At 34.4% G+C, this 21,575-nt stretch overlaps 1 protein-coding gene and 1 long non-coding RNA gene across 2 annotated transcripts; one reads left to right on the top strand and one right to left on the bottom strand.

Annotated features, from left to right (window-relative positions):
• The first annotated feature begins 88 nt into the window (after nucleotides 1–88).
• LOC140742380 (uncharacterized) lies at nucleotides 89–16,307 on the top strand. Its single transcript, XM_073073306.1, has 7 exons — nucleotides 89–207; nucleotides 387–560; nucleotides 8,548–8,753; nucleotides 9,832–9,985; nucleotides 10,737–11,005; nucleotides 11,516–11,728; nucleotides 13,609–16,307. Exons 1-7 carry the CDS (start codon nucleotides 156–158, stop codon nucleotides 13,660–13,662), a joined length of 1,122 nt encoding a protein of 373 aa, XP_072929407.1. The 5' UTR covers nucleotides 89–155; the 3' UTR covers nucleotides 13,663–16,307.
• LOC140757785 (uncharacterized) lies at nucleotides 12,024–13,159 on the bottom strand. The gene is made up of 3 exons (XR_012104032.1): nucleotides 12,737–13,159; nucleotides 12,494–12,620; nucleotides 12,024–12,052 (listed from the first exon to the last, which is right to left on the bottom strand). It is a non-coding gene; the product is annotated as an uncharacterized LOC140757785 (long non-coding RNA).
• Nucleotides 16,308–21,575: the final 5,268 nt, after the last annotated feature.

The raw sequence follows: 21,575 nt of genomic DNA on the forward strand, positions 1-21,575 counted from the left end.
GAGTAAAAAAAATAGATTTGGCCAAAGACAGCGTGTATAACTATTTCTCGGTAAAACCATAGACTACTTTACGGTCTATCTGCTGATCTGTGACACACAGTTTGTCAGAGACCAAACGTCAAACTGTCATTCACTTTCGTGGAGCCGCGAGCGAAATGTCTGATTCAGCCGGTGATAATTCAAAACCCCGAGTTTTGGTTTTAGGAGGTAAAACTATAGTTAATACTAAATAGTCTATTAAAGTATCCTAAAGAACAAATTGATTTTTTTTCAAAAAGAACGTATTCAGTTGTTTATTTTTTTGAAATCTCGTAACGGTCTTTGGATAGTGTTAGTCATCGGTGACCTAAGTTTTTTCGCTGTCTGATCATTGTCGTTTTGTTTAGGATGCGGCTTCATCGGGCGAAACTTAGTGGAATATCTGATAAACAATGACTTAGTGAGTGGGCTTCGCGTTGTGGACAAAACGCCCCCGCAGCTGGCCTTCCTCAATCCCACACATACGAAGGCTTTCGAAGACCCACGCGTGGAGTACAAGAGCGCTAACCTTATAAATCCTAGTAAGTGTTCATATCTCTTCGATTTCCTAGATTCTTACCACATAATCTTAAACAACTTGGACAATTTCTGACTTTCTTGTTTTCCAATGCACTTATTTAATTACATGCAAGATGTATATTTTTTTACCAGATTTATTGATGCATGCATGCATATGTAGGTCAGCTACGAAATATTAATTGAGTTAATTAGAATTTTAGTAGTGTCTGTAATCTTCCTAATTAGATTTATGAAACCTCACCAAAGCCTGTGTACACAAAATTATGCAATATTAAATATGTACGGTGTAAGGCATTCTAATTACAAGGTTAATGGATGTAAACAATTTCTTATAAAAGTGATAATCATCTGGCTTTGATCAAAATATGTATATGAAACACGAAGTAATAAAATGTTATTAATGTGTATACATGAGGTCATAAGTGAATATAATAATAAATTGTATATAAACACTTATGTCTAGTTCAAATGGGGAGATACTACCTTCACACTTATTTCTAACGTGAAGCAGTTCTTAAGCCTGCTCCACATTCTCACGAGAATCTCGCAACGACACGAGGAAAGCATGAGAAACGAGAATGTGGACCCGATTTGTACCGGCTTCTCGTGAGAATGTGGAGCGGGCATTACATCTTGGCTGAAAGATGTGGGTGCCGCCTGACTTGATATGTGTGGCGACCATTAGTGTTGGGTTAGAGTTGGTTACAGATGTTCATGGACAGCTACGACTACTTGCCATCGAGTATACTGCTTGTTTCTTACTTCAATCTTATACAAAAAAAAAACCTGCAATTTGGGTAAAAACATACAATACACTAACAATAGATCATATTATATATTTTGGAAGGTGGTAGAACCCTTTGTGGTTTGACTCCGGCGGCACCACCGCCACACCTGTTTCTGTCTTATAACAACAGTGTTAAGCGCTGCTGTGTTCTGGTTTGAAGGGTGTGGTAAAGGAGACAGTCTTTTCCGAGGCGTTCCAGCTTAGTCCTCAGAGGTAGCGGCACATCTGTGGCCAACCTCCGTTACGAATATCTAATCCTATCTGGAGTGGATTACAGATTTCCATGGGCGGCAATAGCCACTTACCATCAGGTGGACTGCAGGCTCGTCTGCTACTCCATATTATAACAAAAAACAAATTAGAGTATCTTATCATAAAAACAACAGTGATGACATTTAATTTTATCACTCTGCAACTTGGTATTACAATAAGTCAATATGCACATTTTTTTTATCAAATGCATCATGTTTATCACTGACATGTGATAACAAGTCACTTGAATGATAATTTTATTTACATAAATGATGCATTTTGTTAATCGTAACTACCATTATAAAAGTGAATTTGAGTTGGTTTGTTTGCTACAATTTCATGCCTTGTCTTAATTGCCTTCCTACATTGTCATGAAATTCTGTGATTATGTTATCAGGAGTTCAGGAGAGTACATAGAGTACTTTTTATCCGAAAATAAGTAGGGATAGTTAAAAACCTCTGAACAGAAGCGAAGTCACGGGTAATAGCTTTTTTTTTTATAATATAGGAGTAGCAGACGAGCATGCAGTCCACCTGATGGTAAGTGGCTTCTGCTGCCCATGGAAAACTGTAATCAACCCCAGATAGGATTAGATATTTCAAGCCTGAAGTCGACTACAGATGCGCCGCTACCCCTAAGGACTAAGCTGGAACGCTTCGGTAAAGTATGTCTCCCTTACCACACACATCAGACCAGAACACAGCAGGGTTTCGAACCACAAAGGGTTCTACCACCTTTAGCTAGTATGAGATAATTCATACATGTTATTTGGAGAGAAATGCTAGGAATTGAGTCGTTGACACTCGTGATAACATATCAGTGAGTCATTTCCATATTTATATTGTTTAATGTATCATAATGTTTTATGTGACAATGTTTGCTGGCTCTTGGACTTTGTAACTGAGCTCAGATGGTGAATTGACGTCAGGAATCTTATTTTAGATTTAAGAATTCATTTAATGATCAGGAAAGTAATCAAATGGAGTCCTAGTAGGTGGGTAAATGTATCATGAAATTATAATAAACATATCTACAACATAATCATGATGCAAAGTGCATTAAACTTTGCTATGTTACAAGGCATAATGTTTTTTACTTTAAAAATATTTGACAGAAAGGGGTTTCTGCATTTAAAAAAATGCAAGTTAAATTATGTGTACAAGAAATCCAAATATGTGGAAGGTGGTAGAACTCAAACCCTTGTGGTTCACTCCCAAGGCAACACTGCCACACCCACTTCTGTCTAATAACAGCAGGTTTAACACTGTTGTGTTTATGGTTTGAAATGTGTTGTAAGGTAGACATTATCTGAGGCATTCCAACTTAGTCGTCAGAGGTAGCAAAGCATCTATGAACGACCTCAGATAGGACACTAATCTTATCTGGAGTTGATTACAAATGTCCAGAGTAGCCTGTGACGTGAACTGTATGATTATTTGCTACTTCTATCGTATAGAAAATGTTATTTTCATTGTATAAAAAGCATACTACAAAGCTTATGCAAGAAGTCCCAATACCGTTTAGTAAAACCAGTGTTTGTGTACAAAAATGTCGAATAAGTAAAAAAGGTCGGAGTTGTAAAATGCAACAAAACCGTATCATATCGGGTTACGGGCGACGTCTGGGCGTAAAGGATGTGAGTATGGCCTTGCGTCATGCCGCCACCGATAAACCTAGGGTTGGCTGGTAGTGTGTTATGTACACACGCAAGAAGTCACACTTCTCTGATGTTTTCAATAAAAATAGAGTGCGTGTGTCAATGCGTCCACGGGCGAGAAGTGAAACTATCATAATCAATGACATTTTATACTAGACACGTTATACGCCCGCTAACTTAAGAGAAAACTTGAGCGAAACTGCTTTGATAGCACACATGCACGTTTTTTATTTTACTTACCTTTACTACATAGACAAATGTTCTATAAGGGACAGAGCTATTAGAACAATGTGATAAAAAAGACAACTAGTGTTTGACCTTGCGTTTCAAGTCTACGCTAACGTAAATATTGACCATGGAATATAGTGACCAATGATTACTTCAGTCAAAACGGGACATCGATTTTTTTATGTCAAATACTTTTTACTTGAAAAAATATAGTTAAATACTAAAAAACACGCTTTTATGATAAAATTAACTAAAAAGTAGAAAATAATTTTCAATCTATGAATCATTTAAGGAACAGTTAATAGTATAATTGTGGAAAAAATGTGGGGCGCTTTTTACAAAACTGGTAAATGGAGCACCCCATGTTTTTTTCATAATTATACTATATACTGTTACTTAATTGACAATGGCAACGGTTCATTTCGGAGACAACGGCACGAAGCATCGGAAAAAGGGACTGTCCCGTTAAAAACGGGACGTATGGTGGCTATCCCATTGATCCGCATGCTTGTCAAAGACAATGAAATAATGGAACAGAAGGTAAAAAATGTCCAAAAATGTCGATAATAGTTTTAGTACGTCGTTTACGTAGAAATGTTATAGTACAGTTTAACTAAATAAATAATTATTAAATAAAAATATAATTTGAAAGAATGTATCTATACAGATGTATCGACTGGTTTAAAATATATGTTTTAAAAATAGTTTATATTTATTATCATAGATTAGTAAATATTACTCACTCCTAACAAGAAAATGTACCCAGTTTTGAGAATTGAAATAGTTGCGTAAAAAAGTTTTGCCACGTCTCCGTGCTAAAATGTCTCTAAAATATTTGAAATAATTATTTATTTATTATGTAAATTACGCAGTATTAGTTATTTATTCGTAAATTTTCTCTAAAAATGTTTTTATTTGTCAAGAATTCAAAAAAAGAACTTACTATTAAGTTTGTGGCTTATTTCAATTTCAAGGCGGCGAAGTATCTTTATTAATCTATGTTTATTATTATCAGTTTTATTTTACATACGACCATTAATTGCAAAGTTGTGTAAATTTTATAAATGTACTAGCTGACCCAGCAGACATTGTGTTGCCATATAAATAAAAAAAATGTTAAGTTAATGTTAAGTAATAAAAAAATGTTAATGAACAACCCTTATCACTTAAGAGATATGAAAAATAGATAGTAGCCAATTCTCAGACTTACTGAATATGCATATAAATTTTGGTGAAAATCAGTAAAGCCGTTTCGCAGGAGTAGGTACAGTAACTAACATTGTGACATGAGAATTTTATATATAAGATTCTAATTTTACCGTGGTCTTTTTGAGGATTAATTTCTGGCTATACAAAGATTATTTATTAAATTATGTTTAGGTTAAGGAAGAAATACGACCTTAATGATTGAAATATTTATTCAATTAAAGAAATTTTAAAATACCGTATACTATCCTATATAAATTTTATGGTAATATTTTTTATTATTTACCACAGGTATCGAAGAAAATTTAGAGATTAGGATACAGAATTTCCCATATATCGCTTTTATTTTATTAAAATAAACTATAAAAAGTTATATTTTGACTAAAAACACACTAATATAAAAATTAAGCAGTGGGATCTTAAACTATAACATACGACATATGAACATCGTGAGCTTCAATAAAATGTCACTTCTGTTCTGTTGATCTATGACCATGCATTTTGCGTCTTTATCACTTTCATTGACAAAAACATACTTTGTCTCTTTCTGGTTACTCACGTAATCATGGCGGATCGAACACGAAAAATAAACAAAATTTAATAATTTCTCTTTATTTACGTGTGATAGGTGATTCCATGAAGCTTGTTTCTTTTTCGAGCATAATTTTTGCATTTACGCATTGCACAAGAAGGCATTTTGAGGCTTTAAATTCAAAATAATGACGTTCAACGTGTTCAGTGACATTCGTGTGTATTACTACGCCGCGCGAGAGCGACTGGACTTGGCTGGAGTCGTTTTACACCACTTGCCGTATTTTGTATGTTTCAAGTTTTGCCCGCTTGTGGCGGATCTTTATATTTATAGATCAATGATCATAATATAAAACATATGACTTGATTAGTAAGTATCCTTTTTTCTTATTAACGAGGGAAAACCTTCAAAAGATACCCGGTGCCGTGGAAGCGACACAGGGTTATGTGAGACTCTTACCGCCCCCCGACCGTCCCCCCCCTTGGCCGTCCTCGGCACTGCGTAGAGGACTCCGGAACTCGATTTTTATTAAACGACTTCGAAAAAGAAGGTTCTTTGTAAACAAATAATGTTTTTACACTCCTAATGGCACAAGATTCCGTGTCGCCAATGTCATGAAAACATACGCAAACGCGAGGATGTAAACACGTCAGCCCCAAGCTGAGATAAATTCGTAATTTAGATGTTTGCCTGGGACTAGAATCTAAAGATTGGAACTTTCTAATAAAGAGCGGTGACCGTGAACCCTACCACGGTTTCAATTATTTTCTTTAACTTATTGTTGTGAATATCAATGTGTTATTGTTTTTTTTATTTGTTAAGTCTAGTATCATCATATTATAAAGATCATGTATTCTGGTTAAGACATGTGATCACGCAAAGAATGTAATCGAATACGTCCGGGTCCCTATCATCGCTGATAAACATGACATCTTCCTAGGTTAGGGCTGTCTACAATAAAAATGTTAGATTAAAATGTAGTTTTGGTTCCTTATAAAACATAAAACAATTACATATATGATTTTAGTACCATGGGTGGGGGAGGTCTTCAAGGGATTCGGACCTCTATTAGCATAGGCGAAAGAAGAAGAATTTTAAAACAGGAGGACCTCTTTTGATTGATAAATCTCTGAGATTTTATTATGGACTATATTATTTTTCGTCAACCTTGACTAGGCCAGTGCTTTTACATTTTGTGGCAAGACTTTGATGCCAGTTGACTTAAATATGAGACGCTCTCATTCCTCAGGAGTGGCAATGTATCTGTCATCGGGTTCAGGAAGAACTTGTTCTATTTGGAATTGGTCACATATGACCACGTCTTACCTTCCGATATACAAAAAGATCCGGATCTTAATATACAACACCTCTAAATTGAAGCCTATTATAAGGCTTATTAAGTATTTCATTACAAGTGGAAACTTTAATAAAAAAGAAATAGGATAAAACAGTTATGACAACCCATAGATTAGTAAAGATACTTCGCCGCCTTGAAATTGAATGAAGCCACAAACGGCTTATTTTAGTAAGTTCTTTTTTTGAATCCTTGACAAATAAAAACATTTTTAGAGAAAATTTACGAATAAATAACTAATTTATGTAATAATTACGTAATTTACGAAATAAATAAATAATTATTTCAGATATTTTAGGGACATTTTAGCACGGAGACGTGGCTAAACTTTTTTACGCAACTATTTCAATTCTCAAAACTGGGTACATTTTCTTGGTAGGAATGAGTAATCTTTACTAATCTATGTGACAACCCTAAGCCGCTAAGCTGTTTAAACGCCTGAGTGATCACGGTTTTTTATAAGTATGTTAAACCAAGCCATTTAGGAACTTGACAATTTGTCAAAGAGGTTTAAATTTTAAACTCTGTGACAATTTGGTGCACCGTAAGTTTTTGTGCACTATCAAATATTTGTTCTTTAATGTACTATAATTAGCAAGCTAATTGAAATATACAGTTGATATTACGTGCATATATTATGTCAGTCTCGATAACGACCTGGTTTATTCTTTATTGAATCCTTTTACATTTAAATACATACACATTACATAGTTTTACATACTAAATCTTTAAATTGTACATAAATCCGCTTTTTAACCATAACAATGTTATTCCATCCACCCCAATACTAAGAATATTCACGACTGCAAGCAAAATAATAGATGATAGACCCATCCCTAAGATTTAACCCCTTAGTCGCACTCTTCATTCTTCACGAGAAGGCTATGATGTAGACCAACAACATGCTTGTGTTGTTTATTATCGAAGATCGAACAGAAAGATTTGATTTCACTCTTATATCGCGAAATATGCAAAATTACAAAATTACATAGAATAATCGGCGAGTAGTTTGTCGCAGTAACCGTAACCGTTACGTGTTCTTCACTAATCAACCTGGGGGGCTACTAACGTCTCTTAAAACAATATTATTTTAATCATACTTTTACTTTTTTTCAGGAAATTTAACTTTTTAAGCAAAATATGACAATTTCAGTTGGTTTATTATAGTGGATAAGCGAAAAATTTATAAGGGTTTAAGTTTGTTCAACTGTGTATGACGGAATATTTTACTGTTTTAAGGAGGAAATAAAACTTTCCTGAACTATGATGGTTTTTAAAAGATGGGGGTAGGCCCCCTGATATATAAAAAGAACACGGCCTCAACAACAATGATTCTATGATATTAGTTAATGCATTATTAATACATTCGCATGTGAGTCGAATAGGTATTGTTACGACGGGCAGACGCCAGCCCAGCACGCTATTGTGTAAGGAAGCCTCACAGCATACTAATTAATGAGGGTTCCCTAAAAATGTATTGTTCATACTTACTTCCGGTGCGTCAGCGGACAATGAATTTTATCGGTATTTTACACGCCGATGTCGTCAAATATTGGTTAAAGTTCAAATGCATTACTTACGTATCTTTAAAGTAGCTTGAAAAATGGTCTAATCATGAGGCGTTCCTACTTTATACTTGGCGTGGCGTTACGGTAGCAATGCATCTGTGTCCGAACTTATATACATAGGACCCTAGGCTAGTCCTAACTATTATATTATAGTTGCTGGCGATTTTAAGTACCAAACATATATTTTTTAAATAGAGTTAAAATTTACATTAGAGTATGTTAAGTTTTTAGAGACTAAAATTTAGATGGTTTAGATCAACCTTTGGAAATCGGTCATTAACGATTTAGCTGTTTTTGGGCGCGATCAAACGCTACATCCCGCACACTTAAACGCCGCGTAAAACCACATAGGCCACACAATATTTATTATTAATCATTGACTGAATAACACGATTGCCTTACAGCATCATGCGCGTCAGCATTAGAGCCGGACGGCGAACCCTGGGGGTTGGTGGTGAACTGCGCGGGGGAGACGCGCGGCGGACAGACGGAGGCTGTGTACGCGGAGGGCATCGTCACGCTCAGCAGCAACGTGGCCAAGCACTGCGCCAGGATGAAGGTGCCGCGCCTCGTCGAGATCTCCAGTGGGCATATGTACAGTAGCGATAAGGTATGTGGTTCCACTATTACAAAATATCCTTCTTGGCACGCAGGCTTATGTCCGCCTCCGTATCTCACCTACACTCATGAAGTACGATCGTTTTTTCTGTCACGCGGTCGTACGCCTGCACGCGTGAATGTTAATTCATGCGGTCTCATCAAAACAATCTAACGGCTTATGGTGAACTGTGGCGAGCACTACACCTATTTCTATTCAGTAAACTTGTTGGCGTTGAAGTGCATGGTGACAGCGTACTTAAGACTAAGTTAGTTGACAACTGTAACTATAAATGTGATCTACTTTAGATAGATATATAGGATCGTATAAATTGAATACAGTTTCTTGGAACGATTGGTTTTCGAACGGTTACTTTTGTTTCGGTAGTTACATCTGCTTCGGTAGTTGTTTGCGATCATTATTTACTGTATAAAAATTACACAGGTGTATATTCATATTCATATAAGTAAATAAAAAAGTAAGTGTTTGAATTACAATTGTTTAAATCATGTTTATCAATGTTCTAGTGATGATTCATCCTAACAACTCGGAAACAGTCATTGAACAATTATATTTCTTGTTATTTGCATTCATTTTCCTTCCCGTTTCATTTATAATTAGACATTACAAGATTACATTACACTGTGTAAACTATGATTTACGAGTTTATAAAGAATAATGTAAATGCGACATTCAAAAAAATGTAAAATCCTATATTTTAGTTTAATACTTTACAACAATTGGTAGATTAGGCTATTTAAAGGGAGTCCTTCAAATATCAAGGAGAATACATTTTCTTAGTAAATTTATTGTCATACAAATGACTGCCCCTGCACTACAATGGGGTTGGGTATTTATTTATGTTTTATTATATCATTGTAAAATAATTTAAAAAATGAGGGGTAGTGTTTGGCCAAAACGAGACCCGAAACGCCTCATGTTACTCTTCTTAACCTTCCTAATGAACGAATGTCTATTTAAAGTCCAGTCATAAGAGAAGCAGCGTTAGCCTGTAAAACATATTGCGTTAATTACAGATGTCAATGAGCACGTCATATTATAAAAAGAAAATATTTTGCACATATTACAGCCACAAACAGAAGAATGCCCGGTGGAACCATGGACAGTGGAGGGCAGGATGAAGGCTCGCGTGGAGCAGGAGCTGAAGGACTTGGAGCCGGAGCTGAACTACACCATACTGCGGCCTGCGATCGTGTACGGGATTGGGGATAGACGGAGCTTGAGTAAGTCTTTAGAAATATGTCTTTCTTACTAACAATATGGATCTCTGTAATCTGACAAATAAATAAATTGAATGGAATTTAAGCATCATACATATATGTACATGGAGCTTAAGAGTTACGTAATGAGGCTTTTATAATTTTTAATTACTCTAACTAATTTAACCTAGTGACCATCTCCATAAAACTACTTATAGTCTGATTCTTAATTAGGTGTCCGAAATGTAAACAAAGAAATGTCACTGTCAAAATTAACAAAAAAACAAAAACTTCAACAATCTCTACAAAAAACGAAAACTTTAACAGCTATACACAATTTCACAAACGCGCTATGAAAACGAGAAAATATTCGAGATTGATCGCAATCACGAAAATGAATAATATCAGCTACGAAACCTAAAAATGACGTCATAAGAAATGTTTTGGATTCCGATTGTGTTACCATTATCACATTTTAATTTTCTACCATAAACCTTGTTTTTTATTATTATTACTGTATCGAACGAAATTAAGGTAATAAAAATATTAGAAAATATGAATTAATCTCAATTGTTGTTGTATAACTTTAATTTAGTCAAAAATAAGAAACAACCATTTGAAACGTATTTTCTTGATAGGTCAACATCTTTGTTTACATTTTGGACACCTAATTATGAATCAGACTATAAGTTTAAACTCAAATTACATCAACATCATAATCTGAATCTGATATATTTTTATTTTATATATTTCCATAAAACTGAATTATTTCCAGCACCACGCCTCCTATACGGCGGTATTTATAAGCATCTCGGGGAGACCATGAAGCTCCTCTGGACTGGAGACCTCAAGATGAACACGGTGCACGTCTGGGACGTCTGTCGTGCCATCTGGACCCTGGGTATGAAACCAGAGGCCAGGGGTCAGGTGTACAATGTGGTGGATGAAGCCAACAGCACGCAGGGCAGCCTGGCTGAGCTGGTCTCGGAGATATTTAAAATTAACCATGATTACTATGGGACGGCTATTTCTACTTTGGCTAAGGTGAGTAATTAATGAATATTGCTGATTAATTGCACAAGCTAACGAAATGCTGTGACGAAACTTATTTAAAAACAAAATAAGGTTACACAATTTTTAATTATAGTAAATATAAAAATGTATAAAACTTGATAAGTTTGTATCAACATCATCTTGACCTTTTTTGGCTATACTTTCATATCTTTAAACTTTCTTAAACTTAGACTTTCTGCCCTGTACAATCTAATGACATACAAGTACTTTCAAATGTACTGAACTATAGCAAAGTCGCAGGTGGAATTATACTTACACAGGGACAGTAAGTCCCACTGTAGGATATGGGTTTTCTCTCTTAATGAAAGATTGTGGTCTAAACCTAAACAAGACGTTTAGAAAATCAGTCACCGATTAAAAGGTACTCAGTACTAGGAATCCCAACTAATACCTTTTGATTAAGAGGTCGAGTTTTCAAATCATTAGGTTTCGCTGATGGAAGCAAGTATCTACATGACATATTGACATACAAATTTGCAGAACGACATAGCCTCGGTAGCCGAGGAGGCTAACGACAAGCACCTAACAGCGTGGGCGAGCATCTGCCGGCGGCACGGGCTGCAGCACTCGCCGCTGGAGCCCAGCGCCGGCGCCGAGCTGCTGCTCAACAAGCAGCTCTGCCTGCACGGCGGCAAGCTGCGCGCGCACCTGCCGCTGCACGTGCCCAGGCCCACCGCGGAGAACCTGCTGCAGGTGTGCTGGCTTTACTGTGTGTGACTGAGCTTACGACAGGTGGCGCTGTATTTACTAGGGATGACGCTGAATTTACTAAGGATGATGTGGAATTTACTACAAATGACGCTTCATATACTACGAATGACGCTGAATTTACTAGGAATGACACTGAATTTACTATGATTGACACTGAATTTACTACGGATGACGCTAAATTTACTACGGATGACGTGGAATTTACAACAGGTGACATTGAATTTACTATTTGTTAGAATCTGGAAGCAACACAGCCACGTGTACTGCTCAATTCAACGGAACAACCTGCCGCCTCCTCTTCGTAGCCTAAAATCATTAGGGAGTTTTAAGTACAAACTTAAGACTTTACTACTAAAAGAACAAATAAAATTATACTGACTATTCGGCTTACTTATTAGAAGTATAGTAAATCAAATTAAATTTATCTATTCGCCTACAGACACATACACTTAAATATAATATCAGTACATTTAATACATATTTCCCCACATTTCATTTTTAAAACGTTTATTTCATTCATAAATTGAGGATACTATCTACTTTTTATTATAAATTACTTATGTAGGATATTATTGTACAATACTAAGAGACTATATAAATATATATATATATATATATATATATATATATATATATATATATTTATTTATTTTATTTTATTTTATTTTATTATATATATTTTTTTTATTTTTTTTTTAAATATAAGTACTTATCACAAAGCGTAGTCTAATTTATATTTTAACTTACCTATAGATTGTGGCTCATAGACAAAGAGGCAGGGTTCCAATGTTCGTGGTGGTACTAGTATGATCTGGCAGCTCATCATGTTATCGTCAATACTGTAGGTACGAGAACATCTGGCTAGACTCGTTTCCTGGAAATAACGATAAGTAGTGTTCCATGACGCCTTGTTTAATTTTCGTTAAACACAAATTTTAAATTTACCGTTTTTTTTTTTTTTTTTTTCATTATTAAAATGAAGGTACTCACCGTGATACCTGATTGTCTCACGTATCGGAAATAGACAGCGATTTGTATTAATGCGGCACCATTAACAAGCATGCGGACAGCCGTCCGATTGACATCATGCCACGGGGCTAACTGAAAATCAGGGCCAAGACGCAGTCTACCTGCTCATGGCATTCACTGAGTTTATCCCCATTCACGTTTGTTGCAGCACATAGCATGTTATAATAAACTCATTTATTGTGCAATAAATAAGTTCAGTTGTGTATTGTATCTTTTTAATCTTATTTGTTTTTTTTAAAGGATCTATTCTAAATTGATTGTCTTATTTATTAACTAGTTTTATAACCGTGCAGTTTGTGTATTTATTTTGTCTGTTTGTAATTGTACTGTGTGTTGCAATATTCCTGAATAAAGTATTTCTTTCTTTCTTTCTTTCTTTCTTTCAATTCCTTAAACACCATTGCTGAGCCTATTTCTGCCTTACAAATGGCTATACTTATTACAGGTGATGCTGAATTTGCTTAAAGTAATTAATACTATGTTTCCTTATGTTAGTATTGGTACTACAGGTGACATTGGATTTGTTCCAGATGGGAAAAAATACAATAAATGATACTATATCTACTGCAGATGACAGTGAATTTACTATAGGTGTTCATATAAATGTAAAACAAACCAGATCAAATATTTTCCTATATTTGGAATGAATATACGAACATTGTAACATAACTTACTTGATGCAGATGTCAAGTTAAAATATTTGTACACGTTGATAAAAAATTTAAGTCGGTACTTAGCTTCAGGTTGATTAAAAGCTGCGTTAAACCTTAAGACCCCAACTTCTGTATTTTAGAGCAAACATTTATTAACATAAATGTATATATTTTTTCCAGGTGCTGGAAGACTACGCCTCGATGAATCTGTTTCCACGGGACCTGCTTCTATGATCGCATCGGACGTCACTCCCACCAACGACCCGCTTCTAAGTCATCGACCCGCTTATACGCCGCGAACTTTGTGGTGAACTGTAGCAAAGACCTGGACATTAGCGTGGGTGTAGCCTCAAAGTCTCATGTATATGTTAAGGTGAATTTTTCAATCGTATATGGTTAAATCCTAAAGTGTAAGAAATAATGAAAAATGCTACTGTTTTTATGTATGAAAAAGAACTTACAAATCAAGGGCATAGTACCGGGGCCAGATAGAGGGCATGGTCCCCCGATTGTGGGGCAGCAAAATAAGGCTTTTCCTATTAATAAGAAAACCGAATAGTAATCAGAATTTTGTTTGCTGGCGAACAGTAATTTATCAAAGAAAACGTAATACTAATCACATATCAGAGAGGTCCTGAACAACTTTTTTTCGCCGAATATTTATTGGGGGTGGCAAATAGAACTATCGTTCGTCGCGATCCCACACTACGCAACTGTTATAAACTTAAAATGCTCACGCCAATGTCACTGAATTAGACAGACGAATTGTCTGTCTCTATATTCCTAACTAGCTCACCCGGCAAACTTTGTTCCGCCTCAAAATCTATTTATCAAATCTATTTCACATAAAATATAGCCTATGTTACTCGTGGATAATGTAGCTTTCGAATGAAAGAATTTTTAAAATCGGTCCAGTAGTTTTTGAGCCTATTCATTACAACCAAACAAACAAAGTTTTCCTCTTTATAATATTATTATAGCTAATCTAATATTTGTACTGTTTGGGCATGTTCATGTATATTTTCAGACTTCTGCGGCTACACCTTTCAGCGCTAGTAATAAAAACCTAGTTTTCTTTTTGGTTAAATAAAAATAAACAAAGTTTTATCTCATCTCTACATTCTATAAAACTGTTCTTCGTTTTAAAAAGATACTGTGATAACTAAAAACTATTTTCGCGATTTGTAAAAATTACAAACATTTTCGATCGATATTTTTGTAAAAAAATCTAAGTCTCAATCGACCATAGACAAAGAGAAGGTAAGACTGTCTATACCAAAAAGCAAGTAGTTTTGCTTTTTACTAAAATTCTAACCGTTCGTTCAATATCATAGTAACTTTTAACATGTATTTCACGATTGAGATTTTATTAATAAAAAAATGAATATAACTATAAATGACGTATCAAATCATTGCATTAAAAATGTTCCGTGAATGGTACTTAACGTCTTTTTTTAAGTAAATTTTATTTAGGTGTCTAAGTAGCTCATAAACGATCCAGCTTACATTTCAGTACCTACGCTAAATTTAGTATTAAAAATATATGTGTAGATTTGGTGTTAGCTGAATAGATTCAGACGTTGTTCAGAAATGTTATGATGTCCCCATCCTACTCTAATTAATTGATGTTGAACTTATATGTCTATATGTCACCCAAAACTATATAAAATAGGTTACAATACAGGATGTATAAAATTATAAACAGAATTAAAAAAAAAAAACAAATATTTTAATTCACATCGTTTTTCTGTCTAAGTTGGTACCAAATACCTACTATTTTATAAGGTGCTGCTTGTGTACTATGATTTACCTTGTGTAATACTTAAAAATATATTTTGAAGACCTCGCGTAAACGGACAAAGTTTTAATTGTATTTTCCCCATGTTTCGTTTAAATCACAGCGTTCCCAGTTTATTTTTTTCTTGATTTTAAAATTTGAAGCATTATAAATCGTAGCAGATGATCATTGTCTCTACCATAATGTGGAATAGAGATAATGTAAAAACGCGTCGATTTGAGAATTACAACAAAAAAGGTATTTTAAATGTTTTTTTTTCTGAGTTACCTAATTTAAACTTATCGTTTATGAGCGGAACCATTAGTTTGTAAGCAATTTCGAACGATTTTAAAGTATGTAATAATTTTAAGTTGAAAACTATGTTAACGCGGCACTGCCTTGTACTTTAAGATTGTTTTATCGCTCAATTCATTGAAAGCTTTTTATTTTTAATTTGAGTTTTATTCGCTTATGTCATAGATTAGTAAAGATTACTCACTCCTAACAAGAAAATGTACCCAGTTTTGAAAATTGAAATAGTTGCGTAAAAAAGTTTTGCCACGTCTCCGTGATAAAATGTCCCTAAAATATTTGAAAGGATTATTTATTACGTAAATTACGCCATATTAGTTATTTATTCGTAAATTTTCTCTAAAAATGTTTTTATTTGTCAAGAATTCAAAAAAAGAACTTACCAATAAGCCGTTTGTGGCTTCATTCAATTTCAAGGCGGCGAAGTATCTTTACTAATCTAAGACTTATGTTAAGTAGCTTGGATCCAATATGTGCATTTAGAACGTCAATATTAGCGTAAGATGTGCATGAAGTAGGAAATTACGTTGTACTTGACATTATATTGTAAAATGTTAATGTTTATTATATGCTACTTATAAAAAAAAAATGTTATTTTAATTTTTACAGAGTACTGCATTTCGTGGCTTCCGTTTTTTATATGCTCATTTCTTTTTTAAGTTAAATAAAATACAATCGTGATTGACTGGTTCATGACGCATTCTCCCGCTAACAAATAATGTTTTTATTAAAGACATGAGAAACCTACGATTATTTTAACTTTATTTGCATAATAAAGACTATCTTACAATTTGTTTCTTTCATTTAATTGAATGTCATAAATGTTATATATAAAATTCTCGTCTCAGTGTTAGTTACCGTACTCCTCTGAAACGGATTTACCGATTTTCACCAAATTTTATATGCATATTCAGTAGGTCTGAGAATCGGCTACTATTTTTCATATCTCTAAGTGATAAGGGTTGTTCACCCTTAACATTTTTTTATTTATATGGCAATACGTTTCCCGTGTCAGCTAGCGTTTGTATAAAAGTAAGCAGACATGAATAAAAGACCCAAACTAGTCAGATTGTTTATTATGTCGAATATGGTTCAATACAATTCTGATTCGAGTGTTCACCCTACTTATTAAACTGAAAACATGCATACACCAACATTACTGTTACGCGTGAAATAGCACAATAATTATGTAAAACCTATGTCCCTTATAATTATCTGTTTTATTATAACATACAAAATATTAACAAAACTATAATTACTGTATTTATGGAGGCATGCAAACTGCAGAGGTAGATCGGTACAAATGCAATACTGTAAAGCTGGACCAGCGAGTAGGAACTGCTCGCACGTCAACAATGTTGCTACTTCCAAAAAACCAAAAATAAATTAAAATAATAATAAAAATTAAAAACGTCAAAAAGCAAATTATAATCACGCTATTTTTTTAGACTTTTCTTTTTAATCACACACAATAACTCAAATTTAGCAGGCCAAATACATTTAGCGCGTAAAAAACAATAAATATTAAAAAAAAAGAAAAATTAAAAAACAATTTATAATGGAACAACAAAAAACGTCAAAAGTAACAACCGAGCACATAGAGGTCGCCGCACGCGGGTGGTGTGATCTCGCTTTACAGTATTTTAACTTACAAGCGAGTATAGCTTATCATATCTTACAGAAATAATCCCGTACAGAAACCGTTATAGAGACGTTATGTTAAAACAGCAATACCTATTTACAATTTTAAGCTTCTTGCACAAAAATACGTAATCTTAATGCATACAATATTTTATGTCAAACACCGAAGTAAAATATAGACGCCCCTTTCGCCAATTTTACACACATATTATATAAGCTATGTAAGCTCAATTTGATACTAAATTAGATCTACTCGTGGCGCGCCGAATCAGACTTAAGTAGTTAGTTGTGGCAGTAGACATATAACTTTTAACTTACAATTATTGGTCCTACTATCGTAACTATTGGCAGTATGGTTTTATCACAATATGAATTGTGGTTTTTACAGGAGCTACGAATAATTGTAGACCTCCTGAAAAAACCACCGGTAGCTATAAGTACTGTAAAAATAAATATATTCTATAAGATTCGAACGGGGACGCCCTTTCAATCGACATACGCTACTTTGGCGGCGAGGACGTACTACACATACAATATTTAAACATCAATACACGTAGTCAAGAAACTCGACACATGGAAAATTAAAAGTTTAAGACTTATTATGCAACAATTTAGAAGCGCTAATAGAATATTTTGTAACGAAATTTAGCTTACTACATGTAATGTAGACCGGGTTTAATGTTGGCAACATTTTATTATAAAAACGAAATTTTAAAAGAGAGATATGAAAGTGATTTTAGGGAAGAAATTCCCAAAATAAAAGGTTTTTGGACCGATAGGGGGTAAATATAATTGATTAATAACGGGAATGGTCCATAGTACCAAAAACATTGTCTTGTACAACAATACTGGTGTTTTCTTACATGATTAATAAATAACCTTTTTTTTATTAAAAGAGTTGGGACTTAAACTTACGATATGAAAATAAATATAGATTGAGGTAAATTTGTAAAATATTAAGTAAAGGTATAATCATTAAAAGACGATATACTGAGACAAAAAAGGTATTTATATATTTATTTAATGCTCAACTGACACGCCCCTTTTTCACAAAAGTAGGCTGACAGTGGAGTTTCCACTTTCTTTGTATGAATTGTATTTTTTGGTTAGTTTATAGAATTACAAAGGAAAAATGTAAAGACAGAATGTGGTTGGTCACATGAAAATAAAGTTGAATATAGTTATTTTTATTATTACATTTATGACAAAATAATGATTTTTTATGGAAACCATTTTAATATTTCTATGTTAATTAATGATAGTGATGTATTTTTGTAAATACTGTTTGGTTAATCATTTGGAATAACATTTTACGTGACCTTTATTAAATATTAACCTCTATTGAACGACCTTCTTGCAATCTAACTGTACTTGAAAATACCTTTTCTGTCTATTTACAAACTAGTATATAGATATGTGCGCATAAAAAACCCGGTCCAGCCTTATTATTATAAAGACAGATTTAGATGGAAACTAACTCGTACACATTTCGGGTATTGGGGTAGTATTGTTGACCCATCTGTTTCGGAGGCTTTTTCGCTTACTTTACGAGTTATCAAATAACACTTCCGTTAAAATAGAACCACAATACCCTGTGCTCATTTCTAACCTAAAAACCTAAAAGCTAGGGACACTTAAGGTCGCAAAGGTCACAAGAACGAAATTTTTCAAATATATATATATATATATATATATATCAAAATACAGCATATAAACCATCTTGTCCTTTGCCCATGTTGTCCGTACCTCCAATCGATCGACCGAAAAGCTAAGATGGTAAATATTTACTTGTAAAAATTACGTATTAAAATATTCAAATTGGGAGTCGAAATAAGAACGGGGGTAGGACAATACGTGTACAAATATCAACAAAGGTATACTTAAAACAACTTCCAACTGAAACTATAATAGCATTCTTAAATGTTAGATGGACGCCGCACTGAGGTTTATCCCGCGAGCGTTTAAACCGTCTACTATAGCATCGATTCTAAGGCTATTCAATTAAAATAAAATCTGACACTAAGAACATACTAAAATATTATTTCAATAAGTGGGTAAGTTATCATCAACTATGATATTATGTAAGAACCAACAGAGTATATCGTTTACATAATAAAAAAACTTGTCTTGTTAAACAACAAACGCGCGCGGTGAACCGCAGTGCGAATATCGCTATATAAAATAAATAGGTTACAAAATTACCAACAATAAAGTATTTAAATTCTTATTAACTTATAGAAAATTATTCCAAAATTGATAAAGGAGTTTTATAATAAAAAGACGCGTGGATTTAGGCAGTTTTCCACACACAGGACACCGCCAAAACCGCGCGTTTAAAAACTTTAAAATAACAATCAAAAAATCTCGTCATAATTGCCACCTTTGCAACGAAAACGTACATCGAAATGGTACAATTTATTATGAATATAGAAGTTTTGAATAAGTACTATTTATATTGAACGATGAGGTATGTAATCCTATGTAAACGCCACCAAATATATACTATGTACTGCCGTATTGAAACAAATCACACTGCGATACCGCGGTCGGCGGTCACACCCGACTTCGCTCGAAGTCTTACAATTAATTCAAGTATCGCTCACAACACCATCAGATTGAATATTTTATTAATCCAATCATCAATTTAAATCCTAACCAATACATACATTTTTAACAACAAAATCTATGTTGTCATTTAATTTTCAATTTTCATTCTTGTACCTACAACTTTGCCTTACCAACGGACCGCAGTGTGTTCCAGTGCAAAACTATTTCAGGCAGCGACTGCGCTGTAGTTCTCATCCTACATTACACCTGATTTTGATATATTATGCATTACCATTATTTTATATTTGAAACACCTAAATCGATAAACATACATTTCCGAACATCCGCGAGATCCTACAGCGCAGTTATATTAATATGGAACAATTAATAATACAATTTAAGCCGCGTGTCGTCAACTCGAACAGCGAGGTATATTTGTACATCGCAATCTAACACCAGTGTCGGTCTCGACTCTCGCAGTTGCCAAACCAAATCCGTCAATCGGAAAATGCCTTCACGTTAAACAATAGCCTCGCTTACCGGTCCCCGGCGTTCGAGTTGAGACCGCTATAATTTTGTAATTTTAGAGCAGGGCGTCGCAACGACCCGTGCTGTCTTCCAATCTTCATTCGGACTTGAAATTTAAGCACAACTGCCTACTAATTCCTTCGGTTTTGTTGTTTTGAGGCGCGCCCGACCACCGTCGAGGGCCATGTTTCAAATGCTTTACCGTATCTATTTCGAATTTTTTATACATCTGACTTTTTCCCCGTTTTATCCCCGACTTTTCTCCAGTCGATTCGAGTTGATCGATCTTATAAATACGTTACAGTCTTTGGATACTTTTATCACTAAGACCCCTTCGCCGCAAACTTGTAAATAGTTTCTCTCTCGAAAATATATTTCGGAGTTTAATTTCTTTCTTACCAATTTTTATTTTTCCATTTTTCATAAATCTCTAATTTTTTTTCATTGTAACGCAGTGCAGCTACCTGCATTCGACACATTTTATCCTGTCTCTATACACGTGTCCGACGACACGAATTTTCGTACGCATATGGACGTAGTCCTAATGGATATGGGATATATTTTACATTTTTTTTAAACACCAATTACTATAGCAACACCAGACGTACACATATAGTCTATATTACAACGCCGATGCCTCGCTAAAGGCACCACGACAGCGATAGATGAAGGGAGAATAACAATAATGTCCAATCCATATGCGTTTAGGTAGGTGCGAGCGTCCACACCCTACACGCGGCAGCGGACGAACTTCGCCGCGCACAGAGTGCGGACGCGAATCCTGATATTATACCGGTACATGTATTAAATACAAACACATTGTATTCGTTCACCATAAATAACGCTTTGTTTGTACTCGCTCGTTACGTTACACTCCCTATACTTAAAAACTACTAAATATACATAAAAATATCACAGCACTATCGATTCACTTACACTAAAATCGCGACGCTTGGCGTCGCAACTTTGAATAAAATAATAATAAAAAAGGAATCGAAATTGAAATGCATGAAACACCACCGCCGACCGAGTCCCGGGCACCGCGCGACGTTAATTAATCTCAATAGCTCCGATGAGACAGACACGCGATATTCCAGACCACATTAAAAACGAACTTCACGCCAAATAAATATAATCGATACGTCCCCTCCCTAGCGTAAATATTCATAAATAATTCTCGTTTTATTTTTATTAGTACATCATATCGTTTTATCGTAAATAAATGATTTAATCATCAAAATTAAAATTCATATGATTCCACAATGAATTAATATATTAAAATAAAATCAATCGTTCGAGCCTTTTAGAACTATCGTTCGACTAGAAATTAAATAAACCATTT

Source organism: Epargyreus clarus, unplaced genomic scaffold (assembly GCF_041222505.1).
Source record: "Epargyreus clarus isolate Ecla_fem2 unplaced genomic scaffold, WU_Ecla_fem_2.2 ptg000005l, whole genome shotgun sequence".
NCBI classification, from domain to species: domain Eukaryota; kingdom Metazoa; phylum Arthropoda; class Insecta; order Lepidoptera; family Hesperiidae; genus Epargyreus; species Epargyreus clarus.

Bases quoted from the DNA above. Each gene is read 5' to 3' on its own strand.
- LOC140742380 (XM_073073306.1), top strand. From the start codon at position 156: ATGTCTGATTCAGCCGGTGATAATTCAAAACCCCGAGTTTTGGTTTTA. The intron at 9,986-10,736 runs GTAAGTCTTTAG...AATTATTTCCAG, and splicing joins TGGGGATAGACGGAGCTTGA to CACCACGCCTCCTATACGGC. The intron at 11,729-13,608 runs GTGTGCTGGCTT...TATTTTTTCCAG, and splicing joins CCGCGGAGAACCTGCTGCAG to GTGCTGGAAGACTACGCCTC.